Here is a 24,331-nt window from a genome sequence, read left to right on the forward strand (position 1 = left end):
ACTGAAGTGACTTAGTGCTTTAACATCCATTCTGGGTATGAACTATGACTGAGTGTTAATTTGTTGACTATGACAGTAAAAATCATAATTCTCTGTGACCAATGATTTACCCATACTAGACTTTCAATTTTTTGCCAGACTTTAGGAAAACACTCTGGATTTTATACAAAACATACCTTGTAATTCAAACACAAAACAAAACTTTCCCCATTGGAGTTGCAGATTATGGAGATTTCATGAACCTCTCCACCCATCCATTTTCTTCCCAATTTTTAAAAAGTCCCCCCCCCCCTTCCAATGAACCATATTTAATGTGTATTAAAAAAAAAATTAACTTACTTGCAGACATATTCCCTTGCTGCATCAATTGGTTCAACAGGATACTGGTCCACTTCATGTCTCTGATAGTTATCACGTAAATTTTCCCCAAACTCTTCTGGGGTAAGCCCAAATTTTTTTGATAAACCACCTACAAAATTAAAAAATAATTGTATGATCTAAAATTTTATTTATTTATTTTTTTTTTTGCAGCTCTGAAGAAAGTTTTGCAGTACATTAAATGAAGTGATATTTACAAAAAAAAAAAAAAAAAAAAGGGGGGGGGGATATGTTATATTTGAGACACCATAAAAAATCTCTCAGTAAGAGAGAGAAATATAGACTTCATACATCCTATTAGAGAATTCTATAAGAATTCACTCATAGAAAGTATGTGTACTAAACAGTATAATTCAAACATGATACAAAAGTATACTCATATATATATACAGGATCGAACTTGGTTATAACGAGCATCAAGGGACAGACAAAATTTCCTCGTTGTAACTGTTATTCATTATATCAGTGATTAGCTAAAATCTGCCACCTATTTTTTTAAATTCTCAATAACTTGATAAAAATATAGATTCAAAAAACAAAAGCAATATTAAAGAGAAAAAATAATACAGTATTAGTATACACCTACATATTATTTGTATTAATATGCTTGCATTTGGTTTTTAAATTGATCCAGACAACCGCTGTTACATACAAATTCGGCGCATCCAAATCGTTTAGCAAATTTTTCGGCTTGGGCCACCAAGATCTGATTGTCTACTGAAAATTCAGCACTTCTTTGTGTAGTGAACCATTGAAGCAATGCTTCATCAGAGTTTGTAACCTTGCAATTTCTAATTTTTTTTTTTTTTTAAAATCAGATATGTTCTTTTCCAGTGCCGATATGTAAACATGTTTATTCTTCCACAATGTCATTACTGTTGAAGAGGACAAAAACCTTTTTCACACTTCAACATTTTTTGCACTACATTTTAACTCACAAATAATTGACTTTTTTGCAAATCGAGAGACAATTTCTTTTATTAGTAGACATGTTTCAGAAGGAAGGGCTCGTTTCTGATTTCATTTAAAATGACAGAAAAGTGATCTGCAGACAAAATTCTTAGAAGTCCCAAAATGCACACAAGTTCTTAGAACTCCTGTTCACAAAATTCTTAGAAGATCCGAAATAAATTTATGGTTCAGTGAATACATGACAATCTGTAAATAGGGTAGCGTGACAAGCAGAACGCCAATGCACTATTGTATAGCCCTCATCCCCGAAAGGACAAGATCCTAAACTGGCCACTAATCCGACGCGATGCGGGTGGTCATAAAAGCTAAGTCGCCCTTTTCATCTTTGTCTATTCCAAGAATTGGGTTTTTTTTTTTCGATCCTGAGCAATGTTTCACAGTTAATTTGTACACTATATGCATGTAGTACACTCGTTATAACAGTGAGCGATTGCATGGGAATATGTATAAATTAAAATCATTATGGTTTTCTGCTTGTTACAGCCGTGACCTCATTATTTCCATGCTCGTTATAACCAAATTTGACTGTACATATATATTTATTTATTTAGAAATTACTGCTTTAGCTGTTGTGGTAAAATAGGAATTTTAGAATTTATTTAGGATTTTTAGAATTATGGTTTCAGTATAGTGAGACACCAGTGCACTGCCCTAGCAGGGCTTTCTACAAATTTTTGATTAGGGACAACTAAGGTAGGGCTAACACATGGAATATTGATGAAAATACTTAGTATAGTTAGATAGTATAAGACCTACATCCCAGCCAGCACTAAGAGACTATAGTTGAGGAGAAGCAAAATTAAATAAATTATAATTTTAGAGAATAAGTATATTCACCAGTTTTTGAACAATAATGGCTATTTTATATGTAATGCACAGTGGGTTAAGTTAATGGGTTAATGCAGATGAATTAAAACTAATAACATAGAAAAAAAGAAGAGAAAAAAAAAAATATATATATATATATAGTTTGAATAAGTAAATAAAGGATAATTATAACCCAAGGTACATGTTACCTTATCAATGATAAGATAATGCTTATTGGAGGAATGGTGAGGAAGTATTGGTATGTCAATTCCAGATATTTACCCCTAATTTCTTCCTTTTCAAATAATCTCATCTCTTGTTTGATAATTCTGAGATCTTCTCAAACTACAGTTTGTTTTATTGTAGGGACTGCAATCTTTATATTGATCGCAATCTCTAGTTTCTGTTTCATTGAAAACATTGCTGATTCATCTTTGCCTACTTTGGTTTGACTATACATCCATGAAGATGCAGAGATTGAGTTAGTAATTGCAACCTCAATACTGTATTCTTGATGTTCCACTGTTTCAAAAAGTCTTTGAATGAAAGTATAAGTAATTCTTGCAATAGAATTCTGATTTTTCTTTTCTTTTTTTTTGGTTGATGCTGCATAAGCTCACACACTTGCTTTCTTGCATCACATTCCACTATCACTACTACTACCATATACAAAAACACTTTCTAAATCAGTGCACGTTTGTTCTGCTTGAAATTTTAATTCAGTGAACAACTCTTTGGACAGAGAAGAGTTCTGTTCAACAACTGATTTCATCATAAACTGCAGTTGAGCTTTCAGTTAGCAAATTGGCATCTTGGCAACACAACATTTCAATAACAAGCTTCACTGGAAGAAGAAAGGCGGAAACTGCCATTTATATAATATTAAATTTGTCCTCAGTGAAATTATTAATTTTAGAATTAACATTAGCATTAGTAGGGCATATAATGCAAGAAAGTAAGCTTATATAGCAGCAGCCAAAAAAAAAAAAAAAAAAAAAAAACCACCCTTCACTCCAAAAATTTGTCTAGTTCTGCCTTGAACTTAATTAAGTTGCTGACCACCACTACGACAGATGGAAGTTTGTTCCGGCTATCAACCACCTGTTGGCTAAAGGCCAATTTCCGCACATCTATTCTACAATTGGCTTTCCTCAATTTGAATTTATGGGCCCCTCAAATGAGTAATCTGAGCAAGAGAAAGAATCCCATTAGCATTGAGCTTGCTCAATCTATTCAAGGCCTTATACACCTCAATTAAATCACCTCGCAGGTGGTGATTTAATTGAGAAGCTGCAAAAGCACTCACTAATCTCGTTGCCCTTCTCTGTACTTGTTCCAGCAGCTCTACATCCTTCCTAAAATGAGGCCTCCACACCTGTATACAGTACTCAAGGTGTGGCCTGACAATTGCCTTATACATGGGGACAATCACCCCCTTATCTCTGCTAGCAAAATTCCTGTATATATCATTGACAAAACACCATGAGCTACTCTTGCAGCCTGTCTGCACTGTTCAGAAAACTTTGTATCTGCCTGCACAATTACCCCCAGGTCCTTTTCATTCTCTACCACTGTCAGTGTTGTACCACAGAGTTCATACGTTACACTGGATTACTGCTTCCCATATGTAGTACTTTATATTTGTCAATGTTAAACTTCAGTTGTCACCTCTCAGCCCATCTGTTCAACTTTTCCAGATCCTGTTGCAGTAGCTTACTATCATTGGTGTCATTAACAACCCTACCAACCTTTGTATCGTCTGCAAACTTAGACATTAACCCTGATACAACTTCATCAATATCACTGATAAAGGGGGGACTCCACTAGGAGACTCCCTGGTGGAGGAACTCCACTAATAACTTTAGTCCATGAAGACATCGTGGACTAATAAAAATAGTCCACGATGAGCAGTGTCCATTGATAACCACTCTCTGTCTTCTCCCACTCAACCATCCTTTTATCCATTGTAACGACTTTCCCTCAATGCCATGCTGGTCAAATCTATACAGTAGTCTTCCATGTGTCACAGTATCAAAATCTTTCCTAAAATCCAAGTATAAGATATCAAAATTATTATTTGCATCCAATTCCTTTGTCACCACATCATAGTATTCAATCAAATTTGTCAGACCCTTAACAAACCCATGCTGTGTTTGAACTATAACTGCAGTCTTGTCTAGATGATCCTGCATCACTTCCTTTACCAGTGACTCCATGATTTTCCCTGGAACAAAAGTCAAACTAACAGTCTGTAATTATTTGTGTCACCCTTTGATCACCCTTTATGAATTGAGGACAAATTTGCAAATCTCCAGTCCATGAGGACCTCCCTACAGTCCAAGGAAGATTTCATAATTATGGCTAAGGGTTTGCTTACTTCCTTTTCTGCCTCCTTTAATATAACTGGATAGATTTTTTCCACCACAGGTACCTTTCTTACGTTTAACTTCACCTATTTCTCCTCTACTTTGCTTTATTACAAAATCATATAACTCCCTGTTAGAATTTGATAAACATCTGGCATTCCCCTCCTTGAATAACTTGTCATGTGGACAAATTTGCAAGTACATGCAAAATACTCATTCAGTTTATCAGCTACCTGAGCATGATTAAGGTCAATCAATGGTTTTTAATGCAATTTTTCAACTTATACAGCCACTACATCATGCTACGCAAACTATTCCAATGAATTTTTGAATCTAATATCAGCATGAGATCTTTACCATATTCAGGATATACATATTTTTGTAAAATTGCAGTTTTAGTTTTGGGAACTATTCATTAATTGGTTGTGAGGTGCCACTAGCCCTGATTGTTGGAAATCCCATCACTCAGGGCCAATCACAGAGCACATTATGAGCAAGCAGTTCACAATGTGCTTCATGTCGATGCGACTTGCCCTGAGCAAAACTATGCAAGCAGCTTGCATAATACAAATTGAAACCGTCTGTGCTTATGCATATCTAAATTGAAAAACTGACTTTTAATTCTAGATTATAGGGCCAGAAAGCCAAAATACCTGTATTTTGGTACCGTAAATAGCACAAAATACCATTATTATCACTGGAAACCATACTTTAATCTCTAGTAACAATATATCCCATGTAATAGCTATTGTAGCATTGTATATATGACAATCATTGATACAGTAATTCATAAATTAAACGTATAGAGGCATAGCACCAGGAGCTATGATACAGTTTATGTACAATTTCTGTGTAGTTTAGAATTACACAGTTTATATACATTTACCTACAATTTTTATATACAGGTGTTACACCAACAGTGCATCTGTTCCTGTCTATTTAGAGAGATTAGTGTATGCTTATTTAAAAAAAAAATTTAGAAATCTCAAATTTTAAAACATAAGTTGTTATTCTTTTGTAGAGTTATGGGAGCACCCAAATAGAGAACAAAACCCATCAAATCCTATATGCTCACTTCCAAAAGCTATATTCAAGTATTTTTTGTTGGTAAATCTTGTCATTGTTGACGTATTGTAGAGTACTCCTTGGAAACATGTTCTTCAGACTTATAGTTAGATATTTTACAGTTATTTAAAAGTTGGTCATAAATTCCAAACAATGTCATGATTGATAGCAGAATTGCCAACAGTGATTCTCCTGAGAGTTATGGTCTATTTTCAAGATGGAGTCTCTGAGGTCTCGGTTATGATCAAATTGAGCAAGAAGAGATCATCATAACAACTTGATTGATCTCTCCACATAGTTTTAGGCTGAGAAACTGTTGTCCATTGCCAAACAGTGAAGAAGAAACCTATCGTAGATCTTCAATGCTAAAATCTTCTCTAAGACTTGCAGAACTGTTTCTCTATTAATGTGAAGTCATTGTTCTTCCATAATTTGTATTGTATTGTATGTTCAAATACAAATATGCCAATGTTTTTTAGCCATTTCTGGGATTCAAATCACTGTTGGATGTCCACAGTGCTCGGCATCTACCAGATCCTCATGGCCATCTTGAAATCTTGCAAACCAGTGAAATATGCAAGTACTGTTACCATAAACTTGGTTTACCAATTTGCAGGTATCAGTCACCATTCTCCAACGTGAAATGAAATTTAATGGCCATTCTCCATTTGATCATTAATCACAATGACAACATCTTAATTAACAGAACAGTCTTAAATGTGTGCAAACAACTTGTGATGTTCAAATGACTATAGAGGAAATTAGTCATGTAGGTGAGCTGCCATAGTCTTGGTTCAATATACTTTGCCTTGTTTGTTGTTGTTGTTTGTTATTTGGTTTTTAGGAGCATTAGCAACTAAGGCCATATTGCTCCGGGATATGCGGTGGTCATTCCCTGACCTTTCCGCATCCTCTGTATTTGGTGGTGATGGGCTCGAACCCCGGTCTAATCAAGAAGTGTGTGCTACGCACTGCTGCTCCTTCCCACCTGGCTACAGAGGCACCTACTTTGACTTGTGTGCAATCAACTTAGTTTTTTTTTTTTTTTTTTTTTTGGTAGTTGTTGGCACATTGGCTTCTGTGGCCATAATGCACCTCCCAAGGTTTTTGCAGTACTTTGATCCAAGCCCGAGGCGGGATTCGAACCCGCGACCTTTGGGTTGCCAGGAAGGCACTTTACCCACCCAGCTAGCCCGGTCGGCAACTTAGTTCTGGATTAAAATTAAATTAATTTTAATCCAGACACAAATTAAATCCCCAAACACGAATTAAATGTGTGTTGGGAGGGTTTCATATTAATGAAACCCTCTCCACATATTTAATTTGATAAATTAGATCAAAATAAAAAAAGAAGACCTTGGTAATAAAGAAAATGTTTCAAATTAAAAAAAAAATTTTTTATTAAAAGTGAACTCTTGTTAAGAGAACTTGAAAAGAAGGTAACAGGAAAAATATATGCAATCATTTTATAAGTTTTCTAAAGTAATAATGCTGGATTTAAATTCCAGAAATCAAATTTAGCCTTAGATGTACTTACTTAGGCCAGAATCTTTACAAACTATATAAGCATCTCTGCGTTTTGCTAACTTTACTTTTGTGGCTTCTGCCTCTGCTTCAGCCTCTTCGTCTTCTTTCTCGGCACTGCCTAATTCAGCCGCTTTTTTCTTCTTCTGCGTAATAGCTTCATTCATGACAGGTACATCACGAGAATAATAGAGCATAAAGTTAAGAAACATGTCTCTCATTTCTTCTGGAGTTTGAACTTCTTTCACTCTAAAGAATACATAAATATTAAGCTATTAGCATATGGACACAATTTTGTATGTGCTCTGTCAACCACTTTGATGGTTATTGCCATCTTGCTGGTTTAGCAGTAACACCACATTACAACAAGCATATATATATATATATATATATATATATATATATATAATATTATTAGTATAAAATACAGTAAGTAGATGTTTATGGATAGAAATAAACTAATGAAAATACGGTGTACCCTGGGAGCGATATACGTTGTGAACGAGGGGGGGGAGAGAAAGGAACCGGAAAAAATAATTGTAATGATTGAAAAGTTAACCAAATGAATTTTTTGAAGAAACGACCAAGGTGGAGACAGCATTGCAGAGTCTTTCATAATTTTTGTGTCTTCATCAGAGGTCATCCACCAAAATCATGAAAATGACTCTGCAATGCTATCTCCACCTTGGTCGTTTCTTCAAAAAATTCATTTGGTTTACTTTTCAATCGTTACAATTATTTTTTCCAGTTCCTTTCTTCCCCCTTCGTTCACAACGTATATTGCTCCCAGGGTACACCGTATTTTCATTAGTTTATTTCTATACTTACTGTATTTTATACTAATAATATTTTATATATACATTACGGCTGTAGGGTACTTTTGTGATATCAGTGACCCTGATCCATAATTCATGTTATTGTAATTCAGTCTTATCTAATCTAATTCTTAATTTTCTTCCCCCCTATAGCATATAACTTCTCTATTGCATTATTCTTGATGATTATATATATATATATATATAACATACAAAAATTTGTTGCTTTGGAAGTTATATGCTATATAACTACAAACTACTATATAACTACTGTATAACTATAACTAAAAATATATACATTAAAAATTATATTGTCTGGTGCAATGGCACCAGACAATATAATTTTTAATGTATATATTTCTATCCATACAAGTTTGCACACAGTACAAGTTCACTTCACGAACACACACAAGTGGGTATTCATGAAATGAACTGCATGTACTGAAAAACGAGAATAACACAGGGTGGGAGAGCTACATAAGGATAACTTAAGAGGGTTTTAAGAATCCCATTCTCCTTCTTTGGTGGGATTTGAGCCTACCTCTCAAAATAAGTGACAAGTGATGAATCCACCAAACTAATCACAAAAGACCAAACGGGGGGAGGGGGGGGACTTGAAGAAATCAAATAAATTTAATCATTTTTCATTTTAGTCAAAACAGCCTTTTCACAGCTAATGCATTCAAAACAGAGGATACTGCTACTTAGTTCTGTACTGATATTATGCTAATTTTTCAAAATTTCAAATTCCACTTAGCACTCATCAAGCTCTGTTATAGTAAGAAGTTTCATTTAGTTGATTGGCTGAGAATTTTTGGGGCATCCAGTGGCAGTTCATATGGTTTATTATGTATAATAAGTTTTAATAAGTCTGAACACAAGCTCATTTGCATGATGTGCAGAGTGAAAATCAATATACCTCCTGGTTTAACTACCTTGATATATAGAAGGGTACTCAGAAAAAAAAAAAAAAATTTAAATAAATAAATAAAATAATAATTCTAGGTTAATGCTAAGTTTATTGATTAAATATGCTCACGAGCCATTTTATCAGTTGAGTAGTTTGAAAAAACCTTAAGTCGCGAGGGAAAAAAATTTCCACCTCTGGCCCACCTGTAACTGCCCAAATTGAACTGATATTTAAGAATTGTTTCAGTCTTCAGCAGTACTTGAATTTCAACTTTCCCACATGAGTGATAAGTTGCAAAACCATTTCACTAACTGAGAATACTACGGTCTGAATATTTTTAAAGGAAATACAATAAAAAACCTAAATGTTCTTAAATTCTACTCTAGTTAAATACTACTTCTCATTCATTATTCTATTCTCTACTATTATTGTACATTTTGCTAAACAAGTGTAACATTTTGTCTATTCTCTACTCGAAGCAGAAATTATACAAAAACTGTATCAGATATTTACCTCTGGAAATCATTTTCATCAACAAGTCTTAAGTTTTCTGGAAGTGGCTTATCTGGATCTTTCATTATTTCATCACACTGATATTCCTGGATTTTCTCAAACAATCTTTTCTGATTGATCTTTCGGCTCCTGAGCTGGCACCACTAAATACATAAATAAAAGTATGCAATAATTTTTGTTCTTTTCAATATAAACACAGTAATATACAAATAATGCATGTATTTATAAATTCAATAATCCACTTGTCTAATATATACTTGACTTAATATGGATAGAAGCAGTTAAAGAAAATTATTAAGGAAAAAAAAAGAAGAAAAAAAGATGTATTAAAAGAGGAATGAAGCACTTTTAACCTGTGTGAGATATAAATAAGATCTCACACAGGTTAAAAGTGCTTAATTTTAATAGTCCTCTTTTAATATATTTAAATTTTCTAACCATCATGCTACTCAAACAACATCTAAAAAAGATAGTAATCAAATTTAACATAAAATTCCATATAGCTACCGTACTCTAAAATGCTATCCAACTAGCTTGCTCTACATTGCTCCTATCAAGGGCTGTTCAATAAAGAGTGATACAATTTTTTGTGAACAACCGTACTGCTTGTTCACAAAACCAAACAAACGTATTTTAGCTGAACTACAGAATTTAAAACCAAACTAAGCTGTATCGCATAGTAACTGTGCAGTTGACTCGTGTGCATGGTGCGACCTTGGCGATCAGTCAAGTTTATGCCTGTTCATTACATAACAATGGATGTGACACACGAAGAACAATATGCTACTCTCGAATTTTGGTTCATCTCAAGAAAACATCAACTGAAAAGAATGTTAATAGAGGTTTATGACAAATCTATGCTTCCATTCTAAACTTCAGCTCACACGTGATTAAGAACATTTAAAGATGGATGTGATTCAAACATAAAAATTATCACCCTGGCGCTCCAATCACTGCTGTCACAACAGAAACTAGAAATACTGCTTCGGCAATCATGAGACAATACTGTCATAAAATTCGATCGTAGGTTTTTGTAAGGCAACTGGCAGAGATGTTGAGAATATCAGTAGAAAATATGCATGGTATTTTCTATGACCATTTGCATATGACGTGTTTGTGCAAGCTGAGTTCCAAGGCAATTCACACATGAGCAATAGCAAATTCACATGGAGGTTTGTCAGGAGCTGCAATACATTGTTTAGTGAAGAAGGTGAGGTTCTGCACAAGGTAACGACAGTGGATGAGACATGGCTTCATCATTTCAACCCAGAGAGTAATCAAGCTCTATTTGGAAGTTTACGTAATAGTAATAGAGGCATGTGATGCAAGAAAGCAAGCGTATGAGCTTATGCAGAATCATCCAAAAAAAAAATTAACACAAAACCATTCCCTCTAAATGTCTGTCCAGTTCCTCCTTGAATTTAGTTAAGCTATCAACTTCCACAATGACAGATGGAAGTTTGTTCCAGCAATTAACCACCCGCTGGCTAAAGGCAAATTTCTGCACATCTATTCTACAACTGTTTTTCCTCAATTTGAATTTATGGCCCCTTAGGTTTGTAATCTGAGCAAGTGGAAGAATCCCATCAGAATTCAGCTTGCTCAACCCATTCAACGCCTTATACACCTCAATCAGATCACCTTGCAGGTGCCTAGTCTCCAGCCACTGCAATTTGCAGAACTTAAGCCTTTCTTGGTAAGAGGATCCCTTCATTGCTCTCACCAATCTGTACATGCTCAAGCAAATCTACATTCTTCCTAAAATGAGGCCTCCAGACCTCTACAGGGATAAAAAGGGATAATCACCTCTTTTTTCCCAATGATATACAAGCAAAATTCCTGTATATCATTGACAAAACCACATGACTTGCTCTTGCAGCCTGTCTGCATTGCTCAGAAAACTTCATATCTGACTGCACAATTATTCCCAGATCTTTTTCATTTTCTACCACCCCAAGTGTAGTACCACACAGTTGGTACATTCCTCTGGGATTACTTCTACCCATATGCAGTACTTTGCATTTGTCAATATTAAAACATCAGTTGCCACATCTGCCCAAATTTTCAGGATCCTGTTGCAGTAGCACACTGCCATTACTGTCATTAACAACCCTGCCAACCTTTGTATCATCTGCAAACTTTGACATTAAGCATGATATACACCATTGCAAACACTTAAAAAAAAAATTGTGGCTTCTGCAGGAAAGGTTATGGTCATCTCTTTTTTTTGATATTCAAGCTGTATGACGTGGCATGTTGTGCCATGTCATATGACTGTTACAAGACCTTACTACAAAACTGTAATGCACACTTTGCAGGATTTCATTGTCTGCAAACGACCACAACTGCACACAGGTGGGCGGATGCTGTATCACGACAATGCGAAACCTCACATTGCTTATACTGTCACAGAGTAATTAATCAGCATTAATGCCAAATGTGTTCCTCATTCACCCTACTGTCCTGACCTCGCATCCTTTCCAGAGTTAAAGAAGGAGCTGTAAGGGAAATGTTTCTAGTTGTCAGAAGAAGGTGTAAAGACATCGGAGACAATTCTCAAATGCATGTAAAAAAAATGAGTTCTATTATGTTTTTGTTGGAGTAAGTGCATTTCATCAAATGAGGACTACTTTGAAATGATTGGAGGGATTTTTCATCTATTTTAGGAACTGACTGAAAATTAGCAAATCAGAAGAAAACACACAAGAACAGGAGCAAGCTTGGGAGCACAGGTTTTATTATTAGTAGTAGTGGCATATGATGCAAGGAAGCAACATAATAAAGAATCAGAAAAAAAAAAAAAAAAAAAAACACCTTCCTACATCACCTATCCATCTTCTCCAATAATTTATTAAGTTCTTCGTTGAATTTATTCAAACCCAACTACCCACTTCCACAACAGCAGATGAAAGATCGTTCCAAAAATCAACCACTTACTGGCTAATGGAAAACCTCTGTACAACTAATGGAAAACCTCTATTTTGCAACCATCCTTCCTCAGTTTGAATATATGTCCCATCATGTGTGAAGTCTGAGCAAGCTGAAGAATTTCATCAGCTTTGACCTTGCTCTGCCCACTCAAAGCCTTAAACACTTTAAGAGGAAGAATGCCATTAGCACTGAGAGTTTGCTCAATCTGTCCAAAGCCTTTAACATCTCAATCAGAACAAGCTTTCTTGACATCAAGCTGGTTCAAAATTCAGTTGACATCCTTTTGATGAAAGGCCACGGGAGGCATCGAATGGAGTGTACTGGGAAGTATTAGCCATGGTCACATGGTGCAAGGAAGCCTATGGCTTATGCTGCAACAACCAAGAAAAAAAAAAAATAATAATAATAATAATAAATAAATAAAATAAAATAAAATAAATAAAAAATAATAATAAATAATTAATAAGAGAAAAGGAAATAGAAAACTGTGTGTTTCCCTCCTCCTGTAGGTAATTATCCAGCTGACCTTTAAATTTTTCCAAAGTGTCCGCCTCTACCGCCCATGTAGGTAACTTATTCCAGTAATTTATAACTCACTGGCTAAAATAAAACTTCTTGCAATACAGTTTAAACATCTCCCCCCATAACTTGAAATGATGGCCCCCTAGTTCTAGAATCATTTATAACCGTGAAAATTTCATCCTCATTCATTTTACTTATGCCTCTCAGAGCCTTAAACACCTAAATCAAGTCTCTTCTAAGGTGCCTAGTTTCTAAGTTCTGCAACCCACATATGGACGTCCTTTTGCCGATCTCACCAAACGAGTTACCTGTCTTTGGACCCTTTAAGAAGCACAATGTCTTTTTAGGTGCGGTTTCCACACTTGAACACAGTATTCCAAGGGTGGTCTAACAATAGCCGTATATAATGGGATTATGACATCCTTATCTCTACTAGCAATTGTTCGATAAATCATCAATAGGACACCATGGGCCTTCCTTGCAACCTATCTACAGTGCTCAGAGAACTTCATGTCTGACCGTATCGTGACACCGAAGTCCCTTTCCTCCACTATCGGCTTCAGTTCAACTCCGCTAAGTGTATAAATTATTTTGGGGTTACTGTTCTCCAGGTGCAATACCTTACACTTTGCTGGATTAAAGCATAGCTGCCATTTTTCTGACCATCCCTGAAGTTTATCTAGGTCACTCTGAAGAAGCTCTGTTTGGCAGTGGTCATTAACTACTCTACTAATCTTACATCATTTTTAAATTTAGACATCACATCCTCCTCCGTTCATCGATGTCATTTATGACAATCAAAAACAGTGGTTCTAATACTGATCCTTGGGGAACCCCACTTCTTACATTAACCCAATCTGAGGAATAACCATTTATCACAACCCTCTGCATTCTGCCCTGAAGCCATCCATCTAAGGATTTTCCCTTTAATTCCAACCTGTTCCAGCTTATAAAGTAACCACTTACCACTCATGTGTAGGAGAATGGCAGATGGTTTACCAAGACTGCCAATACATGGTTAGAAGAAAAGTAAGATGCTAGTATGTTTAGCTTTATCTCTGAGAAAGCAAAATGCTTAATTACCATATGGACAAGAATCAAGTTTTCTATTCTTAGACTGTTCAAGATCTAGTTTGGATTGAGTAATAACTGCTTTACAATTGCTGCATGCTGTTGTATAGGCAGAAAATGAACCTGGAGATCTGGATGTGAGCCAAATGTGATATGAAGCATTCTTGCCTTAGCCCATTTATTGTAAGAGCAATGTTTAGATAAAGGATAAGATTATTTGGTTGAGAGTGGAATAAAGGATTTCATCCCTACAAAAATAATTTTACTAAAATGATCTGAGTAAACGTTGACATTAGAAATTTAAAACAGTAATCTAACCAAGGAAAAGAAAAACAGAAATGAAGCAGATCATACTATTTCACATTCTTGGTAATGCCAAACAACAGGAGGCTGAGAATGGCCATGAGAGAAAGGTTCCACTGGGAAAGAGACCATCACAAAGTTGTGACTGGAAGTACTTCAACCATGTCCTTTGAAGAGTTGTGTTTAGGATTGTCTGATTTTCTGGTGGGTAAATGGACAATTTGTACAAGATCACTGGTAACTGCAAAAGCCTCAGCACCTTCCATCCAGCCCTGCCCAGATATTATATGATAATATAAAGTTAGAACAAAATGAAAAATGTTAGACTATAGGAGTCCAGATTATGGGTTCCCAGCTGTATATCGTTCTCAAAACTTGAAAAACTATTTTATTTCTGGGCAAATCCCAAATCAAAATATAAAATCGTCGATTTCAATAAGAAAAAAAAAAAAAAAAGATCCTTACCTTTTCATCCCATTTGTAGACTGTCCATAAATCATTAATATTCAAGTCAGGCTCTACATACTCTTTTCTATAAAATGCTATAAATGGTACCTGAAATAATGTAAATAAAATTAAATAAAGAATTTAAAAAGCACTTTTGTTATTTCTACAGGCAGTCCTCTACTTATGATCTGCAATAGATTTACAATCTGATCTAGCAAATTACCATCCATATTAACTCACTGAAACATTTTGTTATTGTTTAATTCCATTAATTAAAGATTTAATTAAACCTTTCATCACAGTACAAAGGACAGCACCAGCACTAAGAATAAAATTTATATAGATAAAAGTCATTTAGAAGACTACAAAAATTCTTTGTGTGTATTAATACACACAATTTTTAAGATGTTTTTAAAAATTACAGCATGTTATTGACTTAATATTTCAGTGAGTTCTTCAGGAAGCAGTATATGCATATATTTTTGGTGAATTTTTAAGCATTTTTTATATACAGTTGGACCTTTTTATAACAAAATCGATTGTTCCCTTGAAAAAATTCTTTATATAGAAATTTCGTTATAAAGAAATATGACCTTTTCAACAATGAAAAATACTGTAAATTCAGAAATATAGTAAAAGATGGGAAAGAAGTGGGAATGAATAAATTTTATAACACTTTAAAACAATTTATTAATACATACATATTAAGAAATTACTACTTATATGATGCCCACAATGTATTAGTACACTTTTAAGAATTACGTCATAAAATATTTGGTTATTTTTTGTTTCCCATATTCTGTCTATGGGAAACATTTTTAAACTAAGGATTTCTAATTGCTTGAAAGGATGAGCTCCTTTGGAGTTTCAACATACCTTAAAAGGTGACAATTACAATAAAACAGAGCAACAATCCATAAGTAATTCAGAACTGTTCACAACCATCAGAACTTAGCGGCAAATGCTTCTCATGATCGGTTATCCAATTATGGATATCGGTGAAAACAATTGCAGTATGTCACCTCCATTATATTAAAATGTTTATACTAAAAAGGTTTTTAGCACTGAAAGCCTCAGACTATGGAAAATTCACTAATTGAGGAAGTTAGTGCATAGTGTCATTTTAATTCATAGTAAATCACCGACTGAAGTAGATGAAATGGCATCATTTCTGTTATATCTCACATTGTAAATGCCTTCACAATGAGTTGCCCTGATATTGAACTACCTCAAATAAGGTAGGTCAATATCGCTGCAACAGCGGATTTTCAAATAGACAACACTTCACCAGTGGATTCTCGGCAGATACCACAACCCATGGGTGGTGGTGGTATCCACTGAGAATGAGTAACTTTTGCTTATTCAAGGTAGTGCAATATCAGGGCAACTTGTTTTGAAGGGATTTCATTTATTCCAAAAATTATGCCATTTCACCTACTTTGGTGATTTACTACGAACTAAAATGATGCTTGACACTAACTTGTTTGCTTACCAAAATGTTTATATTGTTTTATATTTTTTAAATATAAAAATAAAGAATTTCTGTATTTAAAAAACCTTAAGTGAGGAAACAAACAATCCACTAAGTAATTCAGAACTGTTCAGAAAATAACTTTCTGAAATTAAAATTCGAGGCTGTCCAATCATGGATATCGATGAAAACAATTGCAATATGGCACTTCTATTACATCCAAATTTTTATACTAAAAAGTAAGGCTGAAAGCATCAGACTACGGAAAATTGACTAATCGAATAAGTCAGTGCGTAGCATAATTTTAGTTTGTAGCAAATTACCGAAGTAGGTGGCCTATTATCAGGCCACCTACTTCAGCGATACTGAACTACCTAGACTAAGCAATGCTTCGACACTGGATTCTCGAATAGGCAACACTTCGCCAGTGGATACCACCACTCAGGGGTTGTGGTATCTTCCGAGAATAAGTAACATTAGTGTTCTCAGTGGTGAAGCATTGCTTATTGGAGGTAGTGCAATATCAGGCAACTCTTCGTGAAGGTATCCAAAAAACAATGCCATTTCACTTACTTTGGCGGTTTACATGATGACAGATGGACTAAGAAAATAACAGAATGGTAATGGATTGAAAACGGCTGATGATGACGTATATTAAGATTATCATATTAAGATATATACCTCGATAGATCTAGAGAAAACACATAGGATAATATAATGTACAAAAGTTAGGCATGAAAAAGGATAATATAAAAAAAACTTATCGTTGTTTACCCACAATTTAACAGAGGTTCTCGTTTCAGAAATCGAGATCCCCTTATCGCTGTTTTACTTTCAATAGGGGTGGTTGACCCCAGATGAAATCACCTAAATTGTGGGTAAACAATGATAAGTTTTGTATATTATCCTATGAGTTTTCTATAGATCTATCGAAGTATATATCTTAATAAGATTATCTTACTATAATCCTCCCCATAATATTATAAAAATACTATATATATATATTATATTCTATATACACGTATATAAGTTATATTAATATATTGAATTAAATACAGGTAACCCCCACTTAACGCTGATAATTGGTTCTGGAAAAACAGAGCGCTAAGTGAATCCTGCTAAGCAAGCGCGGAATTCCCATAAGGTAACATGTGCATTTGCAAGTTGCGGTCGGTGCTATAGGATATTTCCTAATCAATAATAAACGATAGTGAAAAAGATGCACAAATATCGGTTAAAATATTTAATATTCAAATATTTGTACATATAAAATATTCTGCATTACATACTTATATAATTATGTGGTAACTACTTACGTATCAAAATTAAACTTAAAATTTCAATTAAAATCATAAATTTAATTGATCTAAATTGATTTAATTTAATTGATGAATTTAATCATAAAAAATGTGTCATTTTTGGGTTGAACTTTGGCCCTCTTCCAAACAAACTTAAAGAGGAATTAATTTTAAATCCCCTGCAGCGTTACCACCCAACAAAGTCAACCGATCCTTCTCCGCTTTGAAAGCTGGCATGTTTTTTCTTCTTTCAATATGAAACTTCTTTTAGGCATTCGTTTCCACAAAAGACCTGCTTCATCTATGTTAAAAACTTGTTGAGAAGTATAACACATGATACCCCTCTTCAATAATTTTAACAAGTTCTTTTTTGAAAGTTTCGGCTCCATCTGCACATGCGGCATCTCCCTGGATTTTAAATCTATTCAACCAGCCCTTACTAGTTTTCAATGGTTCCACATTTTTTTTTTTTTTTAGGTGAGTTTTCTTCAGATCATCATATTGGCTAATCTCTCTCTCTCTTTTATAATATTTAACTTAACTGAATTCTGCAGTGGATATTATCTTCAATAAAATTAGTTAAAGTCTTTCCATTTCAATCCTAATAGTCGGCCTAACCCTAGTTGCTTGCAGTGGATCAGCTATCTTTCCTGCTGCTAAAATTAATTCTTTATTTTTTTTATAATTGTTCTTACAGTTAAACTTGCAAGTCCTAAATTATGGCACACATCCGCTTGTCGTTGACCAGAATCGATTCGCTTCAAAACAACTAATTTAATTTTCAAATCCAGTCTTTTTCTTACATTTATAGTCTTCGTACTGCGTCCAGAGGTTGTTGCTTTTTCATTCTTATCCACCATTATTAACTCAAAATGTAATTGCGTTGGTTGCATTAATTACGATACAATGTTCAAGTAAACTGTCCGTTATGCACGATGTCTAATACTGTACTGAGTGATGACTAGACTTTGGATAAATGCATATAACGCAAATATTACAAACAATATACTTGATCATTTTTTAAAATATTGATCTCAGAACTACGTAACAAGTCACTGTAGTGCAATTAAATTAGAGTGCAAGAAAATTTCACTGAGCATGGGAAAATTTCTCAAGTCGGCGTGGAAAACATTTTAATGCTGTTTTGGTATTCATTTTCAAGCTATCGACTCCATCAAACAAAATGATTTTTCGTTAAATATGCCAAAGATTCAATCTGTAAAAGAGCGTTGTAGTCAGATACAGGTTATAATATAAGAACTGCGTTATACTGAATCAGCGTAAAGCGAACAGCATTATAACGGGGGGGGGGGGGGGGGCTGCTGTATACATAAATGAACGTGAAAGTGACACAAAGTGCCAGTAACTAGAAGGGTGAAAGAATGTTAATATCCTAGAGGTTATGATGAATTAAGAAAATTATGAGCTGAATTGCCAAGCCAATGTATAAAGTGGGGGAATTGTAAAGTAAAATTAATACATCAAAATAATAATAAAATGAAAAAAAAAAAATAAAATAAAATGGTGTAGCTGTCATTAGATATGGGGGGGGGAGACATTTTTAGTAAATGGTCTAATATTTATGCAAAAATGCTTGATCTGATGCCAAAAATATTTTTACCTATATAAATTACACTGCGTTGGGACTAACTTGTTCATACTGTATTAGAAAGTGCTAATTTCATTTTCGTTGCTTTTTTGGCCTTTCACTTTTCTTCTACTACTATGGACAAGTATAGAAACGTAGTTCCTGATACATGGTCAGGTGTAGTCCCCTGATGAAATACTTGATAATGTATCAATATTTATTTCAGCTGACATCAGATCAAGCATTACCTATATTAGACCATTTACTAAAAATGTTTCCCCCCCATATATAATGATAGCTACACCATTTTATTATTTTTTTTTTTTTTTTCATTTTATTATTATTATTTTGTATATACTTTATTGGCTTGGCAATTCAGTCCATAATTTTCTTAATTCATCATAACCTCTAAGATATTAACATTCTTTCACCTTTCATAAATCTACTACACTTCTTTTTCTACTTTCTTCACCCTTCTAGTTACTAGCATTTTGTGTAACTTTCACATCCATTTATGCATACTTAATTCAATATATTAATATAACATATATATACTCTTGCATCCTTTAATGCTGTTTTGCACTTTTGGGTACATTTGTCATACCTGATTTATTAATCCTGCATTAAATGAAACCATTTCATCAACTGTATACCTCTTTTCATATGTAACTCTTTAAACATTACCTTTAAGCGGTTACATTGAATACCCATTTATATATATACAAAGGGTACTAGGAAAGTTTTGCAATACAGCTTTGTTTATTTAATTTTTTCAAAGTAATTTCCTCTACATTCAATACACCTCTCCATCCTCCGAAACCAATCTTTAAACCAGTTCTGCCAAGTTTCACTAGGGAGTAAAGCACACTTGTTGTCCCAAGCCCGTAGAAGGTCCTCATCACTGGAAAACCGCCTCCCTTTTAGCTTCATTTTCAGATGCGGGAACAGTGCAAATTTGCAGGGAGCAAGGTCTGGCCTGTAGGGAGGGTGCTCGAGAAGTTTCAGTCCTGTCGTGGTCAAATATTCGGTGCAGGCTTTGGCGCGGTGGGTGAGCTGCAGCATTATCGTGATGGAGGTACCAGGTGTCCATTCTTGACTTTGGCCGCAGGTTCTTCATAGATCCAATGACTTTAGGCAGGCATTGTTCAGTATACCACTTAGCTGTGACTGTCTTCTGCGTGTCCAAAACGACACGTTCCACAATTCCACTCGATTTGAAAAATACAGCTATCATTTTCTTCTTTACAGATCGGGATTTTCTGACAATTACGGGTGTGTCGTCATCATCAAAGACCCAAACTTTGTTTTGAGCCTTGGTCGGCAGATCGTAATAGTACAGCCAAGTCTCGTCACCTGTCACGATGTTGTTCACATATCGAGATTGTCCCTTATCAAACTTTTTTAACATCTCCCGGCACCAAGTCACACGTCGTGTCATCTGCTCTTCAGTCAGTTGATGCGGCACCCAGAGAGAACAAAGTTTCTTCACGTGCAAATGATCTTGCAGAATCGAACGAATTGCTGGTGCATTTAGGCCCAAAGTATCCTCTATCTGTTGGTAGGTCAATCGCCTGTTTTCGTCAAGCATTTTCCTCACAGCAGTAACGTTTTCCTCCGTAACTGACGTTCGTGGCCTTCCCGGCCTCTCAGAATCCTCCAGAGTGAAATTTCCACTTTGGAATTCTCTATACCACCTGAATATCGTTGTACGATGTGGACAATCATCATCTAGTGCAAGAGTCATTTCTTCTAAGCACTGGTCTATGGTTAAACCATGCACGAAATTATACCGCAAAACTGTCCTTATCTCATTTCGTGACCACGATGCCATCGCAAGCACTTTACACTCTCATTACTAATGAATAACTGAGCCCATCGACTTGGCGCGGCGGCTACTATGCACGTATGAACATGTCTCAACATGCAGCAACAAGCAGCTTCCTGTGATTCGTTGTTGCGTCATATTGCAAAACTTTTCTAGTACCCTTTGTATAATAAAAAACCATGGTGCACAATGACACATTAATTGTAGAAAAATATACCAGAAATGATTTATGTTACAAAAAAGCAGTTTGAATTAAAAATACAAAATTTTCATATTCACCTCAAAATGTTGATTCCTCATAAATTTTAAAGCCTCCCTTATCTTGCTAACTGCAGTTGGACCTTTACGCCCTGCAAGTGGTTGATGACCTTCTTCTGCCTGATCCAAAGTATCTTGAATTGATAATGTTGGAGTACTAAATGCTTGCTTATATATCCACTCAGCTTCTTCTTCTATTTCTTCATCATCGGCTTGCGTCACTGGTGTTACTCTAAGCTGAAATAGACACTCTAATTATAAAATGTCTTTTTGTACAATCTAAGTAGGAATTGACCACCTTTCAAGAGATGTGGAGGATCATGCATTTGATTCACTGTGTTGTGGAGTGCCAATAGTGAATTTTTGATACTGCACATTTTGTTCTCTTAAAATATGTATGTTTAGTGGATGATCTGATAAGGATACATAACTAAAAAAATAGACAAAGTTAAAAGATAGTAATTTAGAAATTTTACATCATATAATTATATTTTAATCTTTATTATTTATCTAAAATGTTACTGATAACTAAAGTTTAATCTAATTAACATGAAAATTCGCAAAGAACATATCATGCACTATAGAAAGTTATTACACTCTTGTTCAGTTCTTTCATTGGTATGAAAACAAATGCTTTATTAGATTTCTTTTTTTCTCTCTCTGTTTAACATGTAAGCTCCATTTTTTTGTAAGGATCACCACTTTCCTCTACTACCTTAAAAGAATGGGATTCTTCAGGTGCACAGGAAAGAAAAGCATAAAATTAAAGATTTTCTCTTCATTCTTCTTATAAATGGAAAGCTATCATTGGGAGAAAAATATTTAGCATTCTCCAAGCAATTTTCTCAAAATAAAGTGACTGCAGCAAACTGAAAACAGTTTAGGAGCTCTCTTGCCATAGAAGAGAGAGGAATAACAAAGTTCTTCAAATTTGTTAAATGGTAACATACCGAAGTATGCACAGTCTCATTGGACTTTTATTTTTGCCTAACTTTATCTAAAATATCATCTTGCTCAAAACCAGAAAATTCTTTGTAACCATGTGGAAGCAGCAGTTAATAATTTAAAATCAATATAACTGTATATTACTAAAGGCTAAAAAAAAATTTTTTTTTCACAAGCTCTCAAATACACATTTTCTCTTTTTTTCATTTTTAAGAATTCCCACTCTTCCAGATTCATGATTGCAGTGATATTAACATTTCCAGTTGTAAAAGAAAGAAACATTAATTAACATTTATTGAAATGTGCACTTCGGCTGATATGGTTTACAACAATGTGAATAAATAAAGCGTGACTGTATGTAAATGCTTATGTGAACCCTAACGAAACTTAGAATTCACGCTTATATGGAGCAAGATCTTATCTTGATTGTCATCATCTGAATCTCCTGTGGATTCTTCCTTCTCGAAATACTATCCCTTGAACTTTACACACTTTCTCCACCATCGTAACCATGCATTAAATGTTTCTTTCAAGCTGTTTTCAAAAGACTGCAAAAGTGCTTCTGCTGTGGCTCTGCAAGCATTGTTGTCAGACATGAAACACTTCCCTTTCAGAGCTTTTTTCAGACATGGAAACAGGAAGAAATTACACAGGGCTAATTCCAGTGAATAAGGGGGATGTGGCAGAGCTTCGGCACCTATGGCAGTGATCACTGGCTGCACAATAGCCAATCCGCTTCATAACAGAAACCGCTTCATAACAGTAAGACCTTGACATTTCTTACAAATGGCATGGCGAAGTTCGACTCTGAGAACCGAGAACCTCAGAGTATGCTTCAAAAAACCCAAGAACCATTTGTTTGTCAGCTGAGCTTGAAATTACTTAGGACATGGTGACTCCGAATGTTTCCACTTGCTCGACTGTTGTTTTGTCTCTTGATCATAGTGAAAAATCTAAGTTTCACCACAAGTCACTATTCGATTTAAGAAGTTTTGACAGATTCGTGACATTTTCAGGTAATCTTTCACAATATTGTGAGCAGTACCGTAAGAAATCGACATTCTAAAAGCTAATTCACGAAGTGTAATTCGAATGTCTTCAACCTACAAAATATAATATTACAAAATCATTAAGCACCCTGTTACAATTTAATAACCTTGTGGCATTTTCAAACCTTAATAACTCCTCATGTGTGAATGTAGATGAAAAATACTCATTCAGTTTGTTTGCTATCTGAGCGGGATCATCAACAGTCGAACCATCGATATCAAGTGGACCAATCAGATTCATCCCCTTCCTTTTAGAGTTTATATAAGTAAGGAAATCCTTGCTGTTTTTCTTAACGTCCTTTGCCAAAGATTTCTCGTAATCTGCCTTCGCCTGCCTAACCTCCTTTGTGACTTGATTACAGACTAGCTTATATATATCATAGGATTCTGTGTCGCCTGATAATTTATATACATTCCATGCATTTTTCTTCTCTGCCATGAGTCTCATTAGTTCATTTGACAAAGATATGAAACGTTTAGTAGCTTCCACTATTAATTCCTTGAATGCTTCTCACTTATAATTTGCTGTTGGTAACATCATCAGTTGATCCCACTGTACAGAATTTTAAAACTTTCTGGGAAAACATCATACTATTCTACAAATGGATTTCGCTAACTTCTTCCAAACTAAGGATTTTTTCACATAAAACATCTTTCATGCGTACAGGATATACGTGCCTATTTTTTATTATTTTTATTTTTTTTTTAAGTTTACTGCATTTAATATGCAATAATCTCCACACCTACTTCCAGTGTCTCACTGGCTTTTGTGGTCTCACAAAGAAGTGCAAAATTTTATTGATTCTTATCAATAAAACATATAATCTGCAATGTCCCTATCCTTCACCACAGCTAGCAGCTTTTCCTGAACTTTGAAGCCCTCTTCAATGAGACCAGCACCTTGCACAACCCAGTGATGAAACTACCAAGCTACCAAGTTCACCACTATGCGGGGAAGCTAGATGATTTGGTATTGTGGTAAAAGATCTTGTGTGGGGGAGTGTTTGGCAATCTAATGGGGAAACAGAATTTACAGTTTGCAACTGGCACAACCTCTGTTCCAATGTATTCCATCTCTATGAAAACAATACATTTTACCTATTAGGATAGCTGGCCACTGTAATAACTAACAACTACAAACTTTTCATTAACATAATTTTCCTAACTATATATAAAAGCATGAAAAGTACAACAGTGACCCCAAATGACATGAAGAACCTAACAAACCCCTTGAAACTATCAGATGAACTACACTATTTACTAATAAATTACT

The 24,331-nt window shown here is 34.8% G+C and overlaps 1 protein-coding gene across 1 annotated transcript in view; it reads right to left on the bottom strand.

Annotated features, from left to right (window-relative positions):
• The window catches only part of Spt6 (transcription elongation factor Spt6), a 301,836-nt gene that overhangs the window by 159,625 nt on the left and 117,880 nt on the right, over positions 1–24,331 (bottom strand). Inside the window, exons 11-15 of the mRNA XM_090369617.1 lie at positions 21,086–21,301; positions 14,643–14,732; positions 9,351–9,493; positions 7,126–7,361; positions 340–469 (exon numbers count right to left, since the gene is read on the bottom strand). Coding sequence (XP_090225743.1) covers positions 340–469; positions 7,126–7,361; positions 9,351–9,493; positions 14,643–14,732; positions 21,086–21,301 — 815 coding nt within the window. The remainder of the gene's footprint in view (positions 1–339; positions 470–7,125; positions 7,362–9,350; positions 9,494–14,642; positions 14,733–21,085; positions 21,302–24,331) is intronic.

Source organism: Mastigoproctus giganteus, chromosome 3 (genome assembly GCF_048544385.1).
Source record: "Mastigoproctus giganteus isolate SK-2022 chromosome 3, ASM4854438v1, whole genome shotgun sequence".
Lineage (NCBI taxonomy): Eukaryota > Metazoa > Arthropoda > Arachnida > Uropygi > Thelyphonidae > Mastigoproctus > Mastigoproctus giganteus.